This window comes from Coloeus monedula, assembly GCF_965178545.1.
Source record: "Coloeus monedula genome assembly, chromosome: 17".
In the NCBI taxonomy this organism is placed as follows: domain Eukaryota; kingdom Metazoa; phylum Chordata; class Aves; order Passeriformes; family Corvidae; genus Coloeus; species Coloeus monedula.
In genome coordinates, this window is record NC_138797.1 from 16,575,577 (window position 1) to 16,596,123 (window position 20,547).

General features: G+C 40.4%; 2 protein-coding genes across 2 annotated transcripts in view; one reads left to right on the forward strand and one right to left on the reverse strand.

Moving 5' to 3' along the window:
- Window positions 1-18,438, forward strand: part of SULF2 (sulfatase 2) — a gene marked incomplete at its 3' end in the record, with an annotated part of 58,545 nt that extends 40,107 nt beyond the window's left edge. Inside the window, exons 10-20 of the mRNA XM_082292844.1 lie at window positions 1,092-1,299; window positions 7,868-8,111; window positions 9,954-10,050; window positions 10,674-10,768; window positions 14,897-14,956; window positions 15,387-15,556; window positions 16,034-16,176; window positions 16,401-16,524; window positions 16,990-17,020; window positions 17,319-17,375; window positions 18,408-18,438. Coding sequence (XP_082148970.1) covers window positions 1,092-1,299; window positions 7,868-8,111; window positions 9,954-10,050; window positions 10,674-10,768; window positions 14,897-14,956; window positions 15,387-15,556; window positions 16,034-16,176; window positions 16,401-16,524; window positions 16,990-17,020; window positions 17,319-17,375; window positions 18,408-18,438 — 1,260 coding nt within the window. The remainder of the gene's footprint in view (window positions 1-1,091; window positions 1,300-7,867; window positions 8,112-9,953; window positions 10,051-10,673; window positions 10,769-14,896; window positions 14,957-15,386; window positions 15,557-16,033; window positions 16,177-16,400; window positions 16,525-16,989; window positions 17,021-17,318; window positions 17,376-18,407) is intronic.
- Window positions 14,931-20,547, reverse strand: part of NCOA3 (nuclear receptor coactivator 3) — a 70,148-nt gene continuing 64,531 nt past the window's right edge. The window contains exon 27 of the transcript XR_014226909.1: window positions 14,931-14,974. The gene's annotated coding sequence lies outside the window, so the exon portion shown is untranslated. The remainder of the gene's footprint in view (window positions 14,975-20,547) is intronic.

Here is a 20,547-nt window from a genome sequence, read left to right on the forward strand (position 1 = left end):
GATTTTGTAATAGAGAAGAAGAGGAACTCTTCTCAAGACTCAACAAGAAGCTGAGTGTTTCTGAGAAACTTTAAATAAAGCAGTAGCAACTGCTACTCTAAGGGTTTTTTTATGTGTCTTAAAATCTCTGTAGCTAGTAAAGTGTTGATAAATTAAGGAGTAGGTGAAATAATTTTGTGAGGTACCTGGGAAGTGGGTGGAACTTCTGTGCCAGTTTGAAGGCAGCTAAACTCCCTTGCCCTTGGTACAGCTCTGACAGCAGCACAAATGGCACTGTGAGCGAGTTACTTCAGGTTTTGAGTAACAGAGTGAATTGGTGATCAGGGACAGTATTTTCTCTAGTTTGAGTGCAAGAGAGAGGGGTTTCTCACTTCAGAGACATCCAGTGCAGCTCGCCATTACAAGTCAAAGCCCAAGGGTGTTGAATGGAAAAAGCTATTATGAGAATCACTCAAGATGGAGATAAATTTGTGCAGCTAAGGAATTCCACAGCTGATCTGACCCTTTTAAAGGTCATTGAAGAGAAACAGGTGCTTTTGCAGAGCAATCCTGGAGGTGTTCAAGGACAGGTTGGATGGCGCTCTGAAGAACCTAATCTAGTGGAAGGTGTCCCTGCGTATGGCAGGGTGGTTGGAACGAGATGGTCTTTAAGGTCCCTTCCAACCCAAACCAATATATGATTCTACCTGGAGAGCTTCCATAAAACTGGAAGGTTTTGGTCCCACTGCTCTGAGGGTTATAAATATAGTAAGACTATCAGGATTAGGATACGGCTTGAATGTCCTTGGTTTATGCCACAGTTATATTTCTGAAAGTTGTCACTTTCCGCCTCCATGTTTTTAGCTGCAGTATTGATTTTTTAAAGAAATTTCAATTGTTCTGCCTCCAAGAAGCAAAATCAGAAACAAATGCAAGGGTGTTCCAAAGAGTTGCTGTTTTGCGTGAAATTGGAAGATTACAAAACTCTGGTTTGATAATAGGTGATAGATGAGCCCTGTTTTACTACAAGGAATATCTGATAAATTGCTGGAGTTGGCCATTAGACAGAACACAGTTGGGACACATTTTTAATGACCAAATTTTTCTTCCAGAAATGGCAGTGTGTGGAAGATGCCACTGGAAAGCTCAAGCTGCACAAGTGCAAGGGAATGGGAAACTTGGCAGCTGCAGGCAATGGCAGAGGCGCCTCCAATATTTTGCCCAAGTATTACAACAGGAATAGTGAAGATTGCAATTGTGAAGAGAATGAATACAAGCTGAGCCACATCGGACAGAGAAAGAAACTCTTCTCCAAGAGAAGTAAGCAAACCCACTGCATCTTCTGTCTCTGCCTTAGAAAGCTGTGGTTTGCTAACTTACATAATCATCTTGACTTTTGTAAGCATTGAATTGTGTTAGCATATTTCCTGTGTATCTTAACTATGAAACAGCATGTCTCATACTGGACAATCAGATTTGAAAATATCTGTAGGAAGAATGTTTGGTTCTGGAACATGCAGTGGCCATGCTGAAGAGGCAGATTGCACATGGTTACATAGGCCATGGAACATGAACAGTGTTCTACAGCAAATATTTCAGTTTTCAATAGCTACTGCAATGCTTGGAGCTGTTACTTCAGTAATTCATTTTTAATAGGGATGTGTGTGCTTTGTTACAGAAGCTGCTTGCTTCTAACATCCTTTTCCTTCTGCTCAGACAGCAGAGACAAGGCTGACTTTTAATCGGAGATAATGACCAAAGGGGATGACTGTTTCTTGTTTCCTTGACACAGATTAGTGCTTTTTCAGAAAACCGATTTTACTGACTCTGTTAAACCTTAGTCAGACTAACATCTATATTTGAAGTATATAGCCTAGTTATAGATTAGAGGCAACACAGAATTATTAGTTACGTGTAATGTTTCTTTCATCTCACTTCACAAATACAGAGCCTTAATTATTTAGCAGATTAGTCTTTTTATATAATGACCTGGCACAAACTTGAAACACAGAGTTTTAATTTATTTTCTCCCACTATATTTGTCTTGCAAGCTGATTAATAGTTACTAAGCTAATTTTTAGTTGAAAAAAAATTACTGGTTCCATCAACTATACTTGATGTTCAAATATGTGGCACAGCAGATAATCTTTAAAGAGCACTAGAATTTGTACTTATTTAACTACTTTTTTTTTAAGTCACAGAGAAGGAAGTCAAGTCATGGGGAGTGAACAGCAGTAGTTGGAAGGCACTTAATGAGGACAGGAAAACAATTTAAGTGAGGGCAACATAATGCTATCTGATAATACTTAACACTTAAGTACTTTTCATTGTTGCTTTCTAAACATTAACTAATTTTCACAACATCCTAAGGAGGTGGTTATGTGTATAATTACCTTTAATTTATGTATGTAGGAAATTGAGGTAAAAAAAATGAAAGTTGCTTCCTCTCACAGAGGAATCAGAATGGTGTTTTCTCCCTGTGTTCAGCTCAGAAGAGACAGAGTTTACACTATACCCTTCAGCTCATTAGCCTCAGTGAACCTTAAGGCACAAACTTCAGCAACATAAAATAGGATCTTGACAATCACATTGCCATTGTTTGTGTCTTAAGTAAAGTATTTGGCTCCACAGATGCTTTGTTTTTCCCTCTGCCCACATCTGGGATGTGCTATACAGGGAAGAGGTTAGCTTGGACCTATTTACAGAGACCTTTTCATTTGGTGTTGGCTGTTCTTCTACATGCACTTATCTAATAAATCACACACCAAATGCAAATGAGCACAAAGCAGTACAAGTCAAGGTAACATACCAAGGTTTTTCTAAACAAATTTTGTGGAAAGCTGTCTCACTGGACTGTGGATAGTTAAGAGGGTGACCTGGATACTCATGATGTGTATTTGGGTTTTTATGACCTGTTCCACTTTATTTGGGATAAAGTGTGGTCTGCGCTGGGTTGCATAAATCTTAGGGCACCTTTGGGGTCTGCTACACACAATTTGATGAGTGCATGAGATTACATTGCAGCCCTACTTGAATGCCATTAAATAATATTCATTAGTTTGAATCATTGCTAAATAGAAAATAGAGGTTTCTAACTGAACTGAGGGTCATGTTCACATTAATGCAGTAGTTCCAAGCAGTAGTGGAGTTTCAAAGGAAATGCCCTGATCTCTCCTTTCTGTTGTGCACAACAGAGATAGATTTGCAAAAGGTCATTTTGTTGGATTCCAATCTACAGTCATTTGCATAAAACTGGGATGGATGCCCTGCCTCTAGGGTGCATCAAGCATGTTGTAAACCCTAGTAGTGTATAAGGATGGGTCTTTCAGAAAGATTGAAACCAGTTACTTATTGTGAGAACCTATGGTCTAAAAGACCAGACTAAATTTCTGGTAGAGGGGCTGGAGCACGAGATGTTTTGATGAAATAATTACTTTCTAGTGTGGGCATGGTCTAGAACTCATTTTCAGGTGCACCAGTGCATTTAGCAGGGAACGGTATTTTCTAAAATGAGAAAGGTCAGTTTTAAAACAGGGTCATGTCATATATGTGCCATTTGGACAATGTAAGAATACATAACTTGACTGCAAAGCTCTTAAGTGCCAGAAACCCATAAACATTAATATTTGGTATACCTGGATTTAGGTGTCCAGAATGTTTTCATTTTTGTCCTCTTTATTTCTTTAGTATGCTCTTACTTTTATAAGAAAGATCAAACAGAGCTTTGCAGTAGGTAGAAATTTAAATAGTGAGCTCTTAAAATCTTTGGCTGTCTTGTGGCCTATTATGTTTTTCTTGCTGTGGATTTGATCTCTTCTTCCTGTGATGAACGAGTGTGTGTGATTAAAGGAATTCTTAAGCTGCATGTAGAGAAATGATGATAGGCCACACTGATTAGTAAAGAAACAGAAGGTGTGTACAAAGGGGCTACTGCATTTTTATTGAAATTTTCCTGACATTCAATTTTCTTTTGAGGTAGTCTCAGTGCTGGATCAAAATGACAGTTTTAGTAACATTCATTGTTACTGGGGGAAAAAAAAATCCATTATTTTACAGATAATGCATTAGAAGTATGATTTTTAATGGCAGTTGTGAAAAATGGGATACAAGATAGTACCTCTAAACTTTATCCATATTTCTAGACACTAGAGATTTTTTAAAAGAATGTCTTTAAAGTGCCCAGTTTTACTTTGTGTTATCAAAAAAAATGCTCTTCTGTCTACCAAGTGCAAAATGTATAGACATTAGGAGAAAACTTTGTTCCTTTCAGGTTCCAATGAAGACAAACATGCTGGTCAAGTGGTGCAAGACCAGGTGGATGAGTGGGTCTCTGAAAGCAATTGGCTTTCTTGGCTTAAATTCTTCTGGACTCCATTTTGCGACTCAATTTTGAGGTTGTAACTTCTTAGCAGTACCTTCTTAGCAGTAAGACAGCTGGTCTCTGTAGTAGTTGAGGAAGAGAGGCATTGGGATTCAGAGAGCTTACCAAAGCCAAACTTTGGTAATCTGAAGAAGGGAGCATAGATGTCTTTGGGCAAATATTTAACAGCCCTGGATCAACTGTTTGTAGGCTGTGTACAGAGGTAAATTGATTGGAGAATAAAACCTGGGGGAGTATTGACTAATAAGTAATTAAACATTAGTATTTATGCCTGCAGTGCACTTTGCAGATGGGAGCATACAGCACAAATGAATATTGATCTTATTAAATATTTTAACCACTTCAGAGTTTGATACTAATCACAGCACTGAGTCAGCACTGTGAGTAGCACGTTAGGATAAAGCAATACAAGCAGTCCTTTATGAGCTGCCTCACTCCATACCAATTAGTTAGCTCTAAGGCTGCGTTAATTTGGCTGCAAAGGGAGGAGTAACCTGGCTCCTAGTTGTTCAGGGACACGTGTACTTGATGGTTCCCTGGGACTATCTGCTGAGGTCCAGCATGCTTGATTGGTGTATTAGACTTGGACGGAAGATTAATTGTTAGTTGGCTGAGCTGAACAAGATAAAATGAAGGAATGATTAAATAAATGTGAGTTTATACTTTGAATCCAATTGGTAGGGTGTAGCTTTTTGGAACTTCCTCCTACTTTGGAGAAGATGGGAGTTTCCTTCTCATTTATTCAAACATTTCCTGACTGGGTGCCTGAAATAGGGCTGGTCTTTTGTGGCTTTTTTTATCCCTTCAGCAGTAACTCACCTGGGTTAATATCAGCAATATACTTTGAACCACAGGTGAAAATGTGCAAAGCCAGACAATCCAGCTGGTATTCTACTTTCTATGTGTGGCACTGACAAAAATATCATGCTTGGCCCAGTTTCAGGTGGGAGGAGATGTTTATTCCGCTTCCCACAGTCTGCAAAACGGCTTTTGAGACTGTGCAATCTATCTGAAATGAATGTAAGACTTATTGAAAAAGTCACTCTGCATTAATGGCAGAGCATGACAGTTAAGGAAGGTACTTTTCTGTCAATTTTGGTTGTTCTACCTCCGGTTCCATATTTTCTTTTCCCTCTGCTTATTTTGCTGGGGAGATTATCCCATTGAGGAAGATGGTCTTTCTGTGGAGCTTGGGATTGCAAGGATCGATCTTCTCATTTGGCACATTGGTTGAATTTTCCCTTTATCAGATTGCAGAAGGAAGTCCCATCTCATGAGGTGTGCTGTGTGTTTCAGTCTCTTTAAATGAGAGGTGACCAAAGGACCCAAGGGACTTAGTTGTTTCTAGTAATGTCTGTGGTAACTCCAAGCCTCATATACTGAGCAAAGGCTCAGGCTCTCTGTCGTGGTTTGACACTGGTCCAACACCAGGCACCCTCGAGAGCCACTCGCTCACCCTTCCCTGCCACAGCTGGGCAGAGGAGGGAAAAGGAAAGAAAAAAAAATTAACGAATGCTTCATGAGTGAGATAAGGACCATAAAACACTTCAAGGGCAAAACAGGCTCAACCTAAGTTGCAAAGTGAATTTATTACTAACAGAATCAGAGGAGGCTAATGAGAAGTAAAATAAGCCCTTAGAACACCTTCCACCCCCCAGCCCCTCCCTCCTTCCCACTGACAGCACAGGCAGACAGGGCATGGGGGTTTGGTCAGTTCATCACTGAGATTTCCTTCTGCTGCTCCAGGAGAGGAGTCTTCCCCTGTGAGGCCGTGGGGTCCCTCCCACAGGAGACAGTTCTCCGTGAACTTCCCCAGCATGGGTCCACTCTTATGAGCAGCAGCCACACCGCACCTGCTGCAATGTGAGTCCTCCCATTGGCAAGTACTCCTCCCAGAACTGCTGCGCCATGGGTGTCTCTTTCCACGGGCTGCAGTCCTCCAAGGCCAGGCTGCTCCAGCCTGGAAGCAGGGCCCTCTCTCTCCACCAGGTCTTCCACTGGAACACAGCCTCCTCCAGGCATCTACCCGCTCCAGCGTGGGCACCTCCCCCACGGGCCGTGGGTGGATCTTTGCATCCCCCGTGGATTCCCAGGAGCTGCAGGGGGACAACCTGATTCACCATGGTCTCACCACGGCCTGCAGAGGCATCTCGGCTCCAGCGCCTGGAGCACCTCCTCCCCCTCCTTCTTCACTGACCTTGGTGTTGCCATGTTGTTTTCCCTCACGTGTTCTCACCTCCTCCTTTTCTCTGACTAGAATCCAAAATCTTGTGACTTTTTGATTTTCTTCTTAAATATGTCATTGCAGAGGCATTACCAACCTCTCTAACTGGCCCAGTTTTGGCCAGCAGCATGTCCATCTTCAGAGCTATCAACCATTGGCCCTGTCAGACATGGTGGAAGCTTCCAGCAGCTTCCTCACAGGAGCCATCTTTGTGGCCCTCCTGCTACCTAAAACCAGGCCATGCCAAACCAATACACTCCCCTAGGGCAGGGAGCACAAGAGAGTCTGTGGTACCTAGGTTGTACTTTTTTCTCAAGTAATGATATGATTGTGCCTAATGAGTGACTCTCAGCAGTTGCTGGTGGTGAGCAGGAAATACAGTCAGAGATGGACTCCATCACACAGCAGGGAAGTTTAGATATAGATTTAGATTTCATAACTACATTCTCCTTGTGTCATTCCAGACCAAACAGAAGAGAGGAGTTTGGGGGATTTGGGCAAAGATCCATGAGAATCTCATATTTGCACACTGGCAATTCATAACAAATGTTTCATTTTGCTTTTGAGCTGCAAATGCAGAAGCAAAGTTTGAGGGAGTACAGAGCACTGGAGGGTGGTGCTTCATGGAGAAACTGACTGTCTGTACTGCACATCAGGAAGAGAATTGCAAGGAAGAGAATTGCAAAGAAAAGAATTGCATGTGGATAAAAGTAAAGATTCGGATATTAATCCCTTCCAAAAAAATCAAGGATCTAGCCTTGAAGAATGAACATAGGACTGGGAAAAGGCTCAGGCTGAGCACTAGGAATACTGGGACAACTTCCAGAAAGTGTTGCAGGAATCCTAGCAGTGAAGGATTGTATGGTGGACCGCAGAAAAGCACAGAGAACTGGTCCCTGAGGGTGACCCCGTAACAGCTGTGACAACTGTCGTAGTTAGTGCTTAAGGTGTGACTGCCATCTGGTGATCGTGGGGGAAGAGCAAGCATCCATTTGAATGAGCTATTTGTTCTCACTGGTGCTGGACTAGAGCATTTTCTTTCCCCTTTGCCATTCTTTTGTATTTGCATTGTACCTCCCCTCTCATGCCCTGAAGTATCCATCCATTCACCCATCCATGCCAAAGCTGGGGAAGCAGCAGCTCACAGAATAACTGCAACAAACATTGTCATCCAGTTAATTCCAAACAGCACAGTATGGGCTGGGTTTTTTCCTTCCAAGAACCACAAAGAAGAGCAAATTGTAACATGCTGTTTCTGCCCCGCTTGCACTTTTTCCATGCAGAATTCAAACCAAGCTATGTCCGGAATCGCTCTGCCCGTTCTGTATCTGTTGAGCTGGATGGAGCTGACTATAACCTCGGTTTAGAGGATGGTTACCAGCCCATCTTACCAAGGAACATCACCAAGCGGCACAAGGTGCAGAGGGCCGTTTTCCAGGAGGAGGAAGATAGAGACATGGGGGAATACAGTGGCACTGGTAGCATTGCCGAGTACACAGCCCCTAACCTGATCAAAGTAACCCACAGGTAAGTGCACATGGTAGATTTTGAAAAGCTTTTGCTCCTTAAGTGACTGCTTTACATAAATGGGTGGGTTGAAATGTGCTGAGCATGTTGTGTCCCTCTCGGATACCCAGTCTAGCTTCACTAAAATTCTTATTCCCATGTGTACAATAGTGTTCAGTTTTATTTTAGTTTCGTCATTGCAGAGGGGCATGAAGCTCCTGAAGAGTTGCAGCAGTGCATTTGTGTCTTCTGCATTGGGTAGAGACAGTAACCACTCATCAGTGTATATGTTTCTAGTGAGGACAAGTAAAACTGTTTGCAACAGTGGTGTTAAACCTGTGTGAAACCAAAAGAGGCCTTACACCTGAAAATCAGTGTGTAGTGGATAACCTGGCCTAGCTGGAGACCAAAGGCCTTGACTGGAGCATGAACTGGTTTTGTGTCACTGGTTGGTTTGTACAGAGTTTTCTGTAACCAGTGCTAGGAGAGGAAAATCTATACTGTGACTGAAGTTGGATGGGCCAGGAGCATTGGGAAATGAAACATATTGAGAGAGAAGGAAGGCAATTGTCCGATCACTTGGACTAGTAATCAGCTAAAATAATTTCCTCAATGTTGAATCTAGGGACTGATGATGTCTCTTCAGCTGTACTTTAATTCATTTAGTCCCCATTTCCACCTGTGAATTATCAGAAAATCCACCAATCATCATTGATTACATGCATTAAATTGTTTCATGACTAGCTCATGTAAACATGCAGGAGCCAGGTAGCTGCTGTTGATATCTGTGTTTTCCATTTGACTTCTGTTCGCAGAAGTGAATTAGAAACTCACCAATATGAGGAAATGTAGGCATCAGAGAATTGTGCCCTCTTACCCCAGCTCTCATGAATGTTTAGGACCCATGAATCACTGTTTGTTTTTTCCTTCTGGAACAAATTGAATTGACTTTTGCTGCCTTACTGGGTGAATCCAAGATTCGTACAATGAACTGTCAGGAAGGTTGTGCATTATTCATGAGCTGTCCTTAGCAGAAAAGAAGGCTATGGGACAAAATACATGAGGTGGTTTAAAGAAAATAAAGCAGTATTGCAAATATTCAGCTTTGATTTAAACAAGCATTCAGAAATGACTGCATGGTATTCAACCCCTAATAAATTTTCCAGGTAAATCTGTCAAGTGGTGATTTTTGCTTTCTTCTTTATTAATTTTAAAAAATGGATTTCACTAGAAGTTAGTGAAACATAAGGATTTTATATTGTCAGAGGGTGTTTTGCTTTCAAAGTCAGGGAGACACCCTTGAAAAATTTTAATCACTTTTGTAGAAAACATCAAAATTTCTTTGCTTCTGGTTTCTGGTTTTGGGTTTCCTCTCTTTTCTTTATGGTGTACAAGATGTATGGTGTATAAGATGGTATACATCTTATAAGGAAGTACTTTATCCTTGCTCCTACTCCTGCATCACTTAATTATGCATTGGGAAATTGCCTCTGAGTAATGCTTTCAATTCTTGCTAGTTAGTAATGATTATTTATGTAGGAAGTCTAATGAATAAGCAAGAATTCTGTGCAGCACCATTTACGAATAGAAATGAAGCAGTCAACAGGTTCTGCTTGATAGAAATATTCTCGTTGAATTTTTCTACTTAAAAATTTCCATGGCAACTCAAACCCAGACTTCTTTCCTGGCTCAGAACACGCTTGTATTTTCTTGAATGAACATTGGTTTTTGAATTCTGCATGTCATTTCCAATCCATGGTCTCATTTGTCCTGGAGCTGTGTTATTAAGAGCAGCTGTTTGCATTGCTCTGAGTGTGTATGTGTAGCCACTGTAATAAACACTGTTTGCTTTTCCATGCCAAGGTGCTATATCCTGGAGAATGATACCGTTCAGTGTGACACAGATCTGTACAGGTCACTGCAAGCTTGGAAGGACCATAAACTGCATATTGACCATGAGGTCAGTGATGTTTTCAGTGTGTTTTTAGTGTTGCTTTCTGTGGGCTGATAGGATCAAGCTGTCTGTCTGTGTGTCTGTTTGCCTCTGGGTGTCTGTCCCTCCCTGGAATCTTTTGAACTTGCTGGCTGATTTCAGAATGGACATTTCAGAAATAATTAAATTATTTCAAGTTTGTGAAGACAAGATGCCGAGTGGAGGAGAGAATTGCAACTGAAGGTACAGCTGAGAAATGTCATATGGCTTATGAGACAAACAAGACTTAAAGCTGTCCCCATCCTGGGAAAAAAATTAATCTGGATCTTTTTAACATCTTAGTAGCTGTGTTCCCCAGTGTACCTCTGAAAACACAGTCCTTCAGTATCAAATATATAAGCCCAAGGAAAAGTGAGTTTAGTTTAGTTCATTAGTTTTGGTGCTTCTAGAATTAATTTCTTTCACTTGTTAGTGCTAGATAATTTGAACATGCTTGTTAGTGGTGAGAGTGGGAGCCATGGAAGATAGTGAAGAGGAAGCTCTTGGTGACAGTAGGATGGGTTTGAGAAGGTTAGAATAAGACTAAATCATGCTGGTTTCTTTCAACCTCTGTCTTTGTGCCTTATTGTTGTTTTGGTTTTTTTTTAAAGATTGAAACTTTGCAAAATAAAATAAAAAACCTGAGGGAGGTGAGAGGTCATCTAAAGAAGAAGCGACCTGAAGAGTGTGATTGTAACAAGCTAAGGTATTTTTTGTGTACTTCATAAAAATTATTTTTAGTGTGCAACTGTAACTGATTTATGTCCTCACAGGAGAGATCAGGATCTGTTTTTTTCGGTGGTTGCCTGCTTACTGTACTCCTGTGTACACATTCAGGGGAAGTTGAGCTGCTGCACAAGTACAAGGCCCACTGTCTGCCAGGCAGGAGTTTAATTGCCTCTGCACCACATCAAGTAGTGATGATGTAACAGGCCGTGTGACATGGCTTGTAAACCAGTTAGTTATGCTCTTGTACTGAAGATGCTGCTATTAGATATTGGAGATTATTATTTTAAGCTGCACATTTTTTTCTGAAAACTTTCACAAGGGCAAATCGTTATTATGGTGGAGTGATACATAAATCTGTTTTACAAATAACAGTACATGATGTATATGAATGGGGAGATGAGAGAATTTTTTCCCATCCAATTTTTTTTTCAAGGCTGGAGGTATTATCTCCTAGGATAAAATCACTGCACTATTTAGCAGCTACATCAGGTGGGAGAGGCAGGAATTTAACAGCTGGTGGAGAGTACCTGTATTTGTAACTACTACTGACTCAGTGCACCAGATCTCTTTATTTCATACTACAAATTATTTGTGAATGAAGTGCAGTAGGCACTTGAATAGTGATTATGCGTTAAGGTCTCTGCATAGTTGGTTCTTACATAGCCAAATATTTGCAAAATGGCCATACGATTAGCCCATTGATTATGTGGAAAGAAGGTCCATAGAATCATAGAATGTTAAGGTTCAGAAGGGACTTAAAGATCATCCAGTTGCAACCCCACTGCCATGGGCAGGAACACCTCCCACTAGACCAGGTTGCTCATGGCCTTATACAGCCTGGCTTTGAACACTGTAAGGGTTGAGGAATCTACAGCCTCCCTGGGCAACCTGTACCAGTGTCTCACCACCCTCACAGTAAAAAATTGGTTTCTAATACCTAACCTAATTTTCCCCTTTACAATTTGTACCTATTGCCCCTTGTCCTATCACTACAGTTCCAGACAGAGTCTCTCTACGGCTTCCCTGTAGGCCCTTTCAGATACTGCATGGCTGCTATGAGGTCTCCACACAACTTTTCTCTTCTCCAGGCTGAAGACCCCCAACTTTCTCAGCCTGTCTTTGCAGGGTATGTGCTTCAGTCCTCTTATCAACTTTGTGGCCTCCTCTGGACTTGCTCCAGCAGTTCCATGTCATTCTTATGTTGGGGACTGTACACAGTCCTCCACTTGGGGTCTCACAAGAGCAGACTAGAGGGGTAGAATCCCCTTCCTGGACCTGCTGGCCACACTCCTTTGGGTGAAGCCCAGGATACATGTGGCTTTCTGGGCTGCATACGCTCACTGTGGGCTTGGGTGCTTCATCAACCATCACCCCCACATTTCTCTCCACAGAGCTGCTCACAGTAACTTCTCTACCCAAACTGTAGGTTTGTCAGAGATTGCCATAATCCAGGTGTAGGACCTTGCACTTCCCTTTGTTGAACCTCATGAGGTTTGCATTGGCCCCGTCTCTCAAGCCTGTCAAGGTCCCTCTGTATGGCATCTCTTCTCTCTAGAGTGTGTGACTGCACCACACAGCTTGGTGTCATCCACAAACTTGCTGAGTGTGCCCTTGATCCCACTGTGTGTTGACAACAAAGACATTTGAGCATTATGAGCCCCAGTATCGACCCCCGAGGGACCTCACTCATCACAGGTCTCCACATGGACAATGGGCCCTTGAACGCAATTCTTTGCGTGCGACCATCCAGCCAGTTCTTCCTCCACTGAGTGATCTATCCATCAAATCCATGTCTCTACAATTTAAAAGACAAGGATAGCATGCGGGACAGTGTCAAATGCTTTACATAAGTTCAGGTAGACAGTGTCAGTTGCTCTGCTTCCTCCACCAACACTGTAGCCCAGTCACAAAAGGCTACCAAATTTGTCAGGCGCAATTTCCCCTTTGTAAGGCCGTGTTGGCTGTTACCCATCACCTCTTCAATTTCCATATGCCCTTAGCATAGCTTCCAGAAGAATCTGTTCCATGATCTTGCCGGGCATAGAAACGAGACTGACTGATCTGTGGTGTCCTGGATCTTCTGCTTTCCCCTTTTTAAAAATGGGCATTATATTTCCCTTTTTCTAGTCATCAGGGACTTGACTGCCACAATTTTTCAAAAATGGTGGATAGTGGCTTAGCAACTTTCCATGCAAGATCCCTTGGGACCCATGGAAAAATCTTATCAGGTCCCATGGACTTGTGCACATTCTGGTTCCTTAGATGATCTCAAACCTGATCCTGATCCAGATTCAAGCACACCTGAAACCCAGGGGCAATCGAGCTCTTGCTCTGAAAATAAGCACAACAGAAAATCTTCCAAAATTGAACAGAATTTGCCCCTGAGAAAAGCTGTTCAGAAAGAGACCAGGAGCACCTTCTCCTGCTCATGGTGATCACAGAGCCAGCTCTGAGGCTGCTGAGAGCCAGGTATCACTGGGTGTACTGTAGTCACAGTGGCAGAATGGTATGATTAACACAAAAAAAAAAATAGCTGTATCTGAATGGAATCAAAACTGCAAGGCAGCTGTGCTGTTAGCTGTGGCTTAAGCACCTCTTACCAAGTAGACTCTGTGAGAGGGTGTGGATAAAACTTCTCTTTCTCACTGGTGTCACAGAATGCCTTTTTGAACTTAATGCTTAAAACCTTGGAGGTGCAACATACTCTATAGATACGAGGTGTATAATTATTGTGGATGTGGCCCATGTGGGCAACGTAGTTTCAGCACCAGATCACTAAAATATGGAAAACATCAATTTCTTGGGTTATGGGAGCCCATGTCAAAAACTGCTTAAGATGTATCACTCTAGATGGTAAATAGACAGAAAGTTTATCTTGGTTTATAATCCACTGCTTTCAAAACTGATTAACTGAGTTTATATAAACTGAGCTTATTTAATATGTACTGTAAAGATGAATTTATTTTTGGTGAATGTTTTCTAGAAAATGTAAAATAATTTTATTTTTCAGACTGATATAGAGTACACTTATATTCGTGCATGGCATTATTAAGATAACTAATCCCACTGAAATCAATGAAGTTAATCATCTGAGTTATATATAGTCAAGTGTTTGCATTTCAATTGCATTGATTTAGCATTTAGAATTAGTTGATGAAATGCCCAGCATCTGTGCAAGATAAAAAAATTGACTGAAGAAGATAGTTCTTTAATAAACTTACTTTATTAATTTGTTATGCAGATTAAACTTAAGAAAGCTCCCAACAGCATTAAGAACTTAAAAGATTTGTTTTGAAGGGAATTTTAATACGACAACTAACTGAATTCAGACATACTGTTTAGAAAACAACATTTATTAAACCAAGTTTGAGTTTGCTGATTTGTGTAGGTAGTAACTTTATCAATGAGAAAATATTGCCATTGACTGAGGCTGTTCTTTTTTTTAACTTTGGTAATGCCACAGAAAAGGAAATTACTGAAAAATTGTTAAGAGTTCCTGGAGACGGAGGCAAAGCAGTAGTAACTCAGCAAGAATATATGTCTGCTTACACTCTGTCTATCTCGGACTATATTAGACACTGCTCTTGCTGGAACAATTCAATCCATCTTGTTAAAGTTTTCCTGGAACTTCCAGCTAGTAATAATGGAGGACACCCACATCCCCTGCCTCCCAGCCCTACAAAGTACAGCTGGTGTTGAAATGCTTGTATTCAGTAGGAAAATAACAGGAACGTTGTATAAACTTGTCATTAGGGAATTTAGGGAATATTCAGTTGCAGAAATGTAATTTAATTACAAATCTATTTATTCTATGTGCCTATTTAAAATAAGAGTCAATTGTAGCTGGACATGGCTATACATTGCAATGCAGTGTTAGCACACCGGCTGTCACTGTGGACAAAGGAGCGGAGGAAAGAGGCACAGTGAGGCTGGGAAGTGCCTGATCCAGTCGAGCGAGATTGCCTTTATTCATCACATACACTAATAAATTGAAGAGAGAAGTGACACTGGATTAAATCTGTTTCAAATCCAGTCAGATAATGTGGTAAGAGCAGGGGCAGTTGTCTTGCTGTTGTTCACCAGCAATGTTGTTTTTATTTTCCAGTTATCATTCAAAACACAAGAGCAAACTGAGACACAAAGGATCCAGTCTTCATCCTTTCAAGTAAGTGAAGGCCTGTTCCTTTGAAAGATGATGTTCAAAATGTTAATATTAACATTTGGTCTGTACACACCAGTTACACACTAGGCAAAAGTAGTAGTATTTAATTTACCCTGTATTAAAAAGCATAAACACAGAGACACCTGGGCAAGGAACTAAGCCCATATCAAAATGCTTGTAAATTCTAAGATAAAGTCTCTGCTTTGGAAAATATCACATTGCAAACCTCAGGCCTACAAGCCCCTTTGACTGCTTTTTTTTTTTTCCAGTGCTATTGAATTGCAGAGTCATCTCCATTTGTATGGAACACCATTTAATTAAAAAATGCAGATTCTTTCCCTCTGAGCAGCTTATTTTATTAGCTGGTTCAGGTTTTTATAGGTGTGTTCAAGTTTAACAGAGTTTGCATGACCCTAATGTTTCATGTGTGCAGGAAAGCCCTACAGGAGAAAGACAGGCTGTGGCTGCTGCGAGAGCAGAGACGGAAGAAGAAACTGCGTAAATTGCTTAAGAGAATTAAAAATAATGACACATGCAGCATGCCTGGTCTGACCTGCTTCACCCATGACAACCAGCACTGGCAAACTGCTCCCCTGTGGACACGTAAGAATACTGTAAACTAAGGAATGGGGGGCAAATTTTGGCTAGACTGGGCCAGGATGTTGGGTTACTGGCAGCTACTGGTTTTGGTTTACAGCTACTCTGTAACCAAAGCCATGCAGTCTTCTCCATAGTAAATAATCTCTGTTTCAGAGTTGTAGTTATTCTTGCACAAAAGGCAAGGATGTAAAACCAACTGCAAATAACCAACAGATACTGAATACTGTACAATGACCTGCATGGTATCTCACCATCTGGAATGTTTTCCAACCAGAGAAAGCAACTAGACAAGAGGTTACTTTAGTCATGTTATGTGGGTTAGGTATGCACAGAACAAGAAGCTGATGCTGGAAGGCATTCTTTGCTTTAGAGCTCAGGAGTAACTGTCTGTGAATAAAGTAATACCATAAACAGAAAGTAATTAACAGGGCTAAAGACAGAAGCATGTAGCTTATGTCTTTATAACTCTTCAATTTGCAGTGGGCCCTTTCTGTGCCTGTACCAGTGCCAACAACAACACGTACTGGTGTTTGAGGACAATCAACGAGACCCACAACTTCCTGTTCTGTGAATTTGCTACTGGATTTTTGGAGTATTTTGATCTCAATACCGATCCATATCAGGTATCTGATCATAGATCTTGAGATCACAGCTCAAGAAACACATCATTGTTACTTATCAACAATACATTGAAATTGTGCAGTATTGCTGCAGGATGTAGTTAAGGCCTGTATCATTTAAACTAGTATAATGTGGCTCTTTCCTGTTACAAATAAACAACCTATATTCCAAAAGTTACCAAATTACAGAGCAATAGTTACTAACAAGAACCACCTGTTTATTGCAGCTAATTAATGCAGTGAATACGCTCGACAGAGATGTTCTTAATCAGTTGCATGTCCAGCTCATGGAACTCAGAAGTTGCAGAGGGTATAAGCAATGCAATCCAAGAACTAGGAACATGGATCTAGGTAAGTGCCTCTCCTATTGCACTCACAAACTCCCCAAAAGACCCTTACCATTATGAAACTTATACTTACGATTTACTTATACTAGTAATGTCCTGCTGAGGCTGACTGCGTTCTCAGATTTCTGTACGTGTTCAGTTTGTGTTATGTCATGTTTTTAAGATGAAGAATGACCCTTAGCATAGTGATAAATATTGCTGAGATGCAGAAGATGAGGAAGGAACAGTACTGGTGAAAGGGAGAGAATACCGTAATAGCCACTGTTAGGTGGTCACAGGTCAGTTCAAGTTGGAAGGGACTTCTGGAGTTCTGCTCCAAACTTCTGCTCTCAGTGCAGGGTCAGATATGAGGGCATACCAGCTTACTCAAGGCATCAGGAAATTTGTTAAATTCCTGAGTATTTGTTTTAAATTGTGATTTACCTCATACAGGCAATTGTTAGTAACATTGTTAATTTTCTTCATATAGGACTTAAAGATGGAAGCTACGAGCAGTACAGGTACATTTAAAAAAAAAAAGTTATGTTATTTTTCTTAAGTACTACCTTCATGCTGAAAGAGCAAGTGTGGGATTGGGAACCACATGGAAAGCCCTGGCCTAAAAGAGCATTTGAAAGACCTTTCCACCCCAGTTGCTTTGAAACACTGGAGCTATTTGTTTCAATGTTACAGTATGTTCTGATCCTAGTAGTCAAAATTCTGGCTGAATTCTTCTTCCTCCTCTTTCACACTGTGTGGTGCTGGTTGCTTTCTTGGTGATGGTTAACTTTTTTTCTCCTTTTGCTGCTTGAAAATTAGGCAATTTCAGCGTCGAAAATGGCCAGATGTGAAGAGACCATCATCTGCCAAGTCACTGTGAGTTGGGAGCAATTCACCAAAAGCATTAGCTTTTACTTAGCTTTTTCCCTTCTCTTTTTGCATGTACCACCTTTTTTACCATCATCATCTATTCTCATGGAATGCTTAGGAGGAAAGTCCTCTAAATTATGCAAGAAATACGATACTGCCATATCTTTACTGACTACTATTGCTGCACAAAACCTCTTGGTACATGTTTTTTGGGAATCTAGGAGCATTAAGGTCAAGGCAATTTCAAACAAGTTAGATGCTCAGTTGAAGAAACCAGTTATGGTCAACTGCCAGTAAAAATTAAAGTCCAATATATTGGTTTTGTCTGGATTTAAACTAGTAGCAGCTACCTAGTAGTTTTTCACACAGTCCAGAAAGAACAAAACCGACTAATTTCTCATGAGTTGTGAGGCAGCATCATGTATTTTCTTGCTCTTTATCCAACTACAGCCTTGTGCTGTGAGCAGAAAAAGGAATTTAAATCTGAAAGTAGACTACAAGACAGATTTGTATCTAAAACTGCTTTTTTCTTACTCAGCTGGCATTTAAAACTTGATGATGATCTGGCAGTTTCTCAAACTGCCAGAGCTCCAAGGTGAGGTACAAATTTACGTAGATTAAAAAGTTACCGTTGCCTGTTACTGTCTCTGAATCTCCACTTAAAAAGAAGGCAGGGACTTCATTAAAAATCATAAAATGTTCTCAAACTGTACAGTGGAAAAACCAGGTACAAGTCCCTTTCTAGGCACAGTCTGGTCTTCTTGCCCAAGAGGAGTTGCTCCTATAATGCAGTGTTTTTATTTCTAATTGAAGAGATCTAAGACTGGCTTTAGAACCAAAATGAAGGCTGAATTAACAAGCTGTGTACAGGCTGAAGTTTCAAACACAGTTGGATTGTTTGTCATTCAACTGCTATGCTTTTATAGGTGGTTCATGGTGTTTCCATTGTTTTTTACTGCATGGAACCATTAAAAATACCTTTCTAACTACTTTCTACTAGAATGCTATACACTTAACTGCATTTGTTTTATTTTAAAGAGGACAACTGTGGGAAGGCTGGGAGGGCTAATCTCCCCCATGTGCTGCACCTCCATGAGGATACAACCTGGCCAGGACTTGAATCCATGTACAGACTAAAAGAATTGTAACATTTGCCTGAAGAACTAGATAAACTTTGAGGCTGAAATAGATAGAATGTTTGCACTGGTGAGTGAGTTGAATAGAAGCAATGAAATTATGGGAAATGCTGTCAGAAATACAGGTCTCTGAAATCCACTGTTGTACCGGCTTTTTTGCTTTGGATTATACCTCATCAGCTTCACAAGGCATTTTACTTCAAGACACAACTACCGCTGATTCAGGAATTGATACAGGAGGAAACCTAGCCACATCCCAAAGAGGACTGCCACTGCAGCGGCAGTGTTTACACAGACAGTTGAAGAGACCTTAAAACAATTTCCAGTTCACTTGTATCTTTAGTTGTCATGAGAAAAACTTCAAAGCCAAGTACAACTCTAAAGCAAGATTTAGAAAACAAGCTTTTTCTTATCACTGGGGTAAAGGTAATGGTTGAAAAGAACTTTGAAAAGATTCAGGAACTGAAGTCAGCAGCACTGAGTGTTCTCAATACCATGGAATTTCTTCAATTTCCTCTGAGGATACATTTTAGTTCCACATCTACTTGTTCATCGTATTGTCACCTCTATGAATATTAGAGAAAAATCTTGTCTAACAGGATGCCAGATTTTTGGAGGGGTTGTGTAAATATTGATCAGTATACTGTTTGAAAATAAATTCCTTCAGGTTGTGAAGAAATTTGTTAATAAAAAAGAGTATAACACCCACCCACCATTTCTCAAAATGCTACTTACTGTTGCATAGTACATCAGAATTTACTCATTTTTAAAGGTACTGAAAAATTTCAGTAAATGTACATCTTAAATTTTAACAAAATCTGATTTGTATGACTTTTTTAATGTGGTAATATTATACTGTATGTTCAAAACCAAAACAGTTCCTTTGAGAAAGCAGTGTTTGCTTAGCAGTGTAACTTTTACATTTATTTTTTAAAAAAGGCAGCTCTGAGAGTTCAATACTTGTAGTCAATAAAGAATAATCTAGTTCTGCTTTAGTCTGCAAAAAAATAAATGTTCTGAATGACAGTTACTATTCAAAGGTTTTCACAGGGGCAAAAAACCTATAATTTTACTAAGCACAGTGTACAGAATTATTTGAGTAGTTTCATAAGGACATTATTAAATACGTTGTAGTACAGGCACTAGTAGTGAGATTTGCATTTTTAATTTGTTTCATGTTACGTTGCTACCTGTGTTTAAAGGCAAATGCCTGAGGGCGCTCATGGGACAGACTCAACCACCTGTGGCCTTCACTCCTAACAAAGAGGTTTTTTTTTTTTCAAAATGCAAACTTGCCCTTGTAGAAATGCAGTGTAAAAATACAGCATGGAAATTATTTTGAAGCCCTTCCTGGTTTTCCAGTTAGGAAAATCAAGTGGAATTATATCCAGGCATATAGATCCCTGGTATCACAACCCCATACTCAAAAAAATGTACTTGAATTTAGGAAGTGAGAAAAAATCCCTGCTCAGAAACCAGAAGTGCAGTCTTTGTATATGGTAAGATAGGGCTTGAGTATTTGTATCACATGTGGTAAGTCAAATACACTACCCAAAGCTTTCTTGCAAGCTTTTTTTGATTATGGAAGTAAAATCGGAATGTCTGTCTTAATCTAGCCATGTATTTTCTTTATAACTTGTTACAAATTTCATGGATTATCAGAAAAATCTACTAGATGGTGAGGTCCCAGATACATACAAGTAAGTTAAAAAATACTTAAGTTCCCAAAAAATCCCACATTTTTGGTGCTTTCCAGAGAAGAGTTTTAGGTATCTGCCATTCCCAGTGTGCATGCAGAAAGAGTATGAGGTTAGATTTTTAAAAAATTTGCATGCACTTGTATGTTTAGCCTATAATCTCTGGCAAGGTGAGGTTGTGACTGTCAAAATCCTGCAGGACCAGTGTTACTGCACCTGTTACTTTTCAGTCAAAAGCTTGAAAAGTTATCTTGTCCCTTTACAGAAAATACTGAGCTGTGAGACATGTATGTGACACAAGAAGCAGCTGGTATATAATGAAAGGTATGTTGTTGCCAAGTTTGG